Source organism: Otolemur garnettii, unplaced genomic scaffold, assembly GCF_000181295.1.
Source record: "Otolemur garnettii isolate 467f Iridium unplaced genomic scaffold, OtoGar3 scaffold00024, whole genome shotgun sequence".
Classification (NCBI taxonomy): domain Eukaryota; kingdom Metazoa; phylum Chordata; class Mammalia; order Primates; family Galagidae; genus Otolemur; species Otolemur garnettii.
Genome location: NW_003852419.1, coordinates 2255126 through 2259994, shown reverse-complemented (window position 1 = coordinate 2259994; position 4869 = coordinate 2255126). Strand labels below are relative to the sequence as shown.

Sequence of the window (4869 nt, the reverse complement as noted above, 5' to 3'; positions counted from 1 at the left end):
GAGCCATTCTCAGCCTTTTCAAAACAACTGGTTTGACAGGTGTATGACAGCTGGTGTCAGCTGTCAGCTCTTATTCCCTGTCAAGGTCCCCTGGGCAGAGCGCAGACAGTCCACAATACCCTGCCAGAGGCTTGATGTCACCGAGCCCTCATCCCCTCAAGGATTCAGGCCCAAATGTGCTGTGGAGCTGGGATGTAGGCCCTCCCGAGTCAGGTCCATCCTCCCAGGGTCAGGCTAAAAGTCAGTTTATTAGGAGCCACTTGTCACCAAACCCCATTTGAATGGAGTACAACAGCTTAATAAGGGACTGTTCAAAACCTGAGCCTTAAGCATACAGCCTGGGCTCTGCAGTGGCTCAGAAGTCTGGCCCCTCCTTGCTGGCAGAGATCATGCTGTTTGATGAGCCGACCACCGGCCTGGACTGCATGACTGCAAATCAGATAGTTGCCCTGCTGGCAGAGCTGGCTCGCAGGAATCGCATCGTGGTGCTCACCATCCACCAGCCCCGCTCCGAGCTCTTCCAGGTAAGGGGCTCACCTTGGCAATGGTGGGTATATGTGGTGCTGAGCTGGCAATGGTAGGGGCAGGGGCAGGGTTAGTGCAAGAACAATTGGAACCAGCAGCTCCTGAGAGAAGTGTACAGAATGGAAACTCACTTCTTTCAGCCCCTCCCATTTCCAGATACTTTCTGTGCTCTGGCTCGTTTAATCTGCACAGCAGTTCTGTCCTGTGAGATGGATATCAGTATATCCACTGTACAGAGGGAAGAGTGAAATGAGCCAGGTGCGGTGGCTCATGCCCACAGCACTCCGGGAGGCTGAGGCAGGTGGATTGCTTGAGCTCAGGAGTTCAAGACCAGCCTGAACAAGAGCGAGACCCCGTCTCTAAAAAAAATAGCCAGGTGTTGCAGTGGGCCCCTGTCATCCCAGCTACTCAGGGGGAGCTGAGGCAAAAGAATCACTTCAGCTCAAGAGTTTGAGGTTGCTGTGAGCAGCAATCTACCCAAGGTAAAAAAGTAAGACTCTGTCTCAAAAAAAAGAAAAAAGAAAAAAGAAAGAAAGAAAAGAAAAGAAAAAAGTGAAATATAAATGATTCAAAAATGAGCCACTATCAGTAAAAAACTAGAGGGTGGCGCCTGTAACTCAGTGGGTAGGATGCCAGCCACATACCCTGAGGCTGGCAGGTTCAAACCTTGCCCAGACCAGCTAAAACAACAATGACAACTGCAACAACAACAAAAAATAGCCTGGCGTTGTGGTGGGCGACTGTAGTCCCACCTACTTGGGAGGCTGAGGCAAGAAAATCACTTAAGCCCAAGAGTCTGAGGTTGCTGTGAGCTGTGATGCCATGGCACTCTACCCAGGGCAACCTAGTGAGACTTTGTCTCAAAAGAAAAAAAAGAAAAATGCTAAAATTGGCATTCACAATGGAGTTGGCTTCAAAGGCTATATTTTCCCATTAAACCATATAGATTTCCTTCCGAAAATCTTTGCCCAATATCTTTTTAGTTACCTATTATTTGCTTTTTATAGACAAGCATCTGAGATTTATGACAAAAACAAGACAAACAGCCACCCCAGCTTGGCCAACGTCACTTCCTTGGCATGGCTGGGACATAGACTCAGGCCCAGCAGTTGTTCTCTGCCCTGAGGTTCTGTGGACCTCAGGCCAGGATGCAGCATGGTCTTCAGTGCCAGCCCAGGCTGACGAGTTGGAGTGTGCCCAGGAATACCGACACAAGGACAAAGCAATCAAAGGACTGATGCTTGGAAATGTATTTCCCACAAGGACATGGGGACCTGATCACACACTAACTCCCTCTGTTGTCCCATCAGCTCTTTGATAGGATCGCCGTCCTGAGCTTCGGAGAGTTGGTTTTCTGTGGTACGCCAGGGGAAATGCTTGATTTCTTCAACGGCTGCGGTTACCCTTGTCCTGAACACTCAAACCCTTTTGACTTCTGTAGTAAGTTTTTCTCTCACGTTCCCCATTGTGAATTTTTTTAAACATTCTCATCTCACATTTCTGCCTGGATAACACCAGTGCTATGGGGTTTTATTTTTACTTTTGTTTTGGTGTTTTATACTTTTCACTTATCAAAATGAGGTGGGGCACTCTGGGAGGCCACTCTGGGAGGATTGCTTGAGCTCAGGAGTTCAAGACCAGCCTGAGCAAGGGTGAGACCCCATCTCTGCTAAAGAAAATTATCTAGCCATGGTGGTGGGAACCTTTAGTCCCAGTTACTCTAGGGGCTGAGGCAGGAATTTTCTTCAATTTCTTGAACCCGGGACTTTGAAGTTGCTGTGAGCTAGGCTGATACCACAGCACTCTAGCCTGGATAACAGAGTGAGACTCTGTCTCAAAAAAAAAAAAAAAGGAGCGATGCCTGTGGCTTAATGAGTAGGGCATCGGCCCCATATACCAAGGGTGGTGGGTTTGAACCCGGCCCTGCCAAAATGCAACAACAACAACAACAACAAAATAGCCAGGTGTCGGGGTGGGCACCTGTAGTCCCAGCTACTCGGGAGGCTGAAGCAAGAGAATAGCCTAAGCCCAATAGCTGGAGGTTGCTGTAAGCTGTGACACCATGGCACTCTACCGAGGGTGACAAAATGAGACTCTTATTTCTAAAAAAAAAACAAAACCAAAAATGAGGTGAGGGATCTCTGTTGAGAGAGAGAGAGAGTAGTGCACTTGGTGCACTCCTGCTTTGTCAGAAAAAAATCAGCTGAGCTTCTGGATCCTCCTAGACACTCCCAGTAGGATCCTCATGGCCCTGCTGGGTAGCCTTAAATATTCTGATTTTATAAGTGGGCATTAATAACCAGTTTTATTCTGATGGGATATTATGGCTAGTGCTCCTGTATCAATGGGGAAACATTATCCCTGGCATGCACATGTATATGTACTTTTAAACACATATGGGTGATATCTTTTTGGGAAAAAATTTTAGTGGACCTGACATCAGTGGATACCCAAAGCAAAGAACGGGAAATAGAAACCTACAGGAGAGTCCAGATGATTGAATCTGCCTACAAAAAATCAGCCATTTATCACAAAACTTTGGAGAACATTGAAAGAACAAAACACCTGAAAACATTACCAATGATTCCTTTCAAACACAAAGATTCTCCTGGCGTGTTCTCTAAACTGGGTGTTCTCTTGAGGTAAGAGCCTCAAAAATGCAAGCAAGGCCCATTTGGGGTCTTTAGACACCCCCCAATAATGTTTAGAAAGTATTAAAGTGGGGATATTTGGTTTTCAGGAGAGTGACGAGAAACTTACTGAGAAATAAGTTGGCAGTGATGATGCGTCTCCTTCAGAATCTGGTCATGGGTTTATTCCTCATTTTCTTTGTCCTACGAGTCCAGAATGATGTGCTCAAGGGTGCTATACAGGATCGCGTGGGTATCCTGTACCAGTTCGTGGGTGCCACTCCGTACACAGGCATGCTCAATGCTGTGAATCTGTGTAAGTGCCCGTGTGCAAGAGATGCACCCCTTTCTCTCTAAGTATCTCTCTTCTCCAGCTGTGACCTTACAGACGCCCACCATCATAAGGCTATTTCTCTGAGTCACACCTGGCCCTCTCCAGATTCACTGGAGCAAGGTAACTATCAAGTTACTAACAGCTTAGTGTGAATTAGCTCACCAAGTGGATCTCTTTGAGGGTCTAAGGATCCAGGGAAACAAGAAGTTATGATGTACTAGTTGGGTAGGAAGAGTCTTTCAAAAGATGATCCCTGGTATCTCATCTTGGCCATTAGGATGCCCAGTACATGGCGGCCCAGCTCCCAGGCCAACTTTGCACCATTAGTTTCTTTTTGGAACCTATTTTAGGACAGTTAGCTCCTAATTTTCAAATTCAGTGGGAATCCAGATGCAATATCTGGTTGCCCGATGTTTTAGTGTATGCAGGAAATGGGATTCCCTAAATGTAAGACTTAAGTTCAGGGAATGAGAGGGAAGGAGGATGCTTCTGCAAAGTCAGCCACAGAGGTGAGTTTCCCAGGCTCTCTGCAGGCTCCCAGGCTTTCCTGGCCCTGTGGAGCAAGTATAAAATTCAGGCTGCTGGTGGGCCAAGATGCTGCACAAAAAGGGGACAAAGTGCTTCAAATCACTCATTCATGTCCCCTTGGCATGTGTTTTTCTTGAATTGGTGACAATTCCCCACTTTAGAAAGAATGAAATAAATCATGATATCTTTTGCAGCCATAATGCATTTCAGGTAGAGTGTAGATTTGGGGGGAATGGTATTTATTGCTCTACTGATGGCAGGTCCCCTCCTTGCATGACTAGGGGACCTGCCCAGCTGCTCCTCACCTTCCAACCCTCACGGTCCTTAAGTTCAGCTTGGGTGAGCCCTTCCTCCCTCCGCTGTGTGGTGACTATTCTAAAACCTGCCTTCCATCCCCAGTCCCTGTGCTGCGAGCTGTCAGCGACCAGGAGAGTCAGGACGGCCTGTACCACAAGTGGCAGATGCTGCTGGCCTATGTGCTGCACGTCCTCCCCTTCAGCATTGTTGCCACCGTGCTTTTCAGCAGCGTGTGCTACTGGTAAGGGCATGTTCAGTGTCATTCCATCCAGCTGGGGCCAGGGCCCCCACGCAGTCCCAGAGCGCCAGTGGCCCCTGTGGAGGGAGAGCTCCCGGTGAACAGCTCCATATTCTCTGCCCTGGATGACCAGCATTTTGCCCATCAATGTCTAGTGCAGTGTCACATCTTTCGGGACATCTATTTTATTGTAAATAACCCAACCTGAGGCACAACATGCACTGGACCTGAGAGCAAACCAACGAGACTACAGAGCCAGGGAACAGCATGTCCCACAGCCACCAGGGAGGGCTCTGAAGTAGTTGGGACCCAAGTGT

General features: G+C 47.9%; 1 protein-coding gene across 1 annotated transcript in view; it reads left to right on the top strand.

Moving 5' to 3' along the window:
* Positions 1-4869, top strand: part of ABCG5 (ATP binding cassette subfamily G member 5) — a 27428-nt gene that overhangs the window by 12611 nt on the left and 9948 nt on the right. The window contains exons 6-10 of the mRNA XM_003787877.3: positions 385-524; positions 1836-1965; positions 2954-3167; positions 3266-3471; positions 4417-4555. Of these exons, the coding sequence (XP_003787925.1) occupies positions 385-524; positions 1836-1965; positions 2954-3167; positions 3266-3471; positions 4417-4555 (829 nt within the window). The remainder of the gene's footprint in view (positions 1-384; positions 525-1835; positions 1966-2953; positions 3168-3265; positions 3472-4416; positions 4556-4869) is intronic.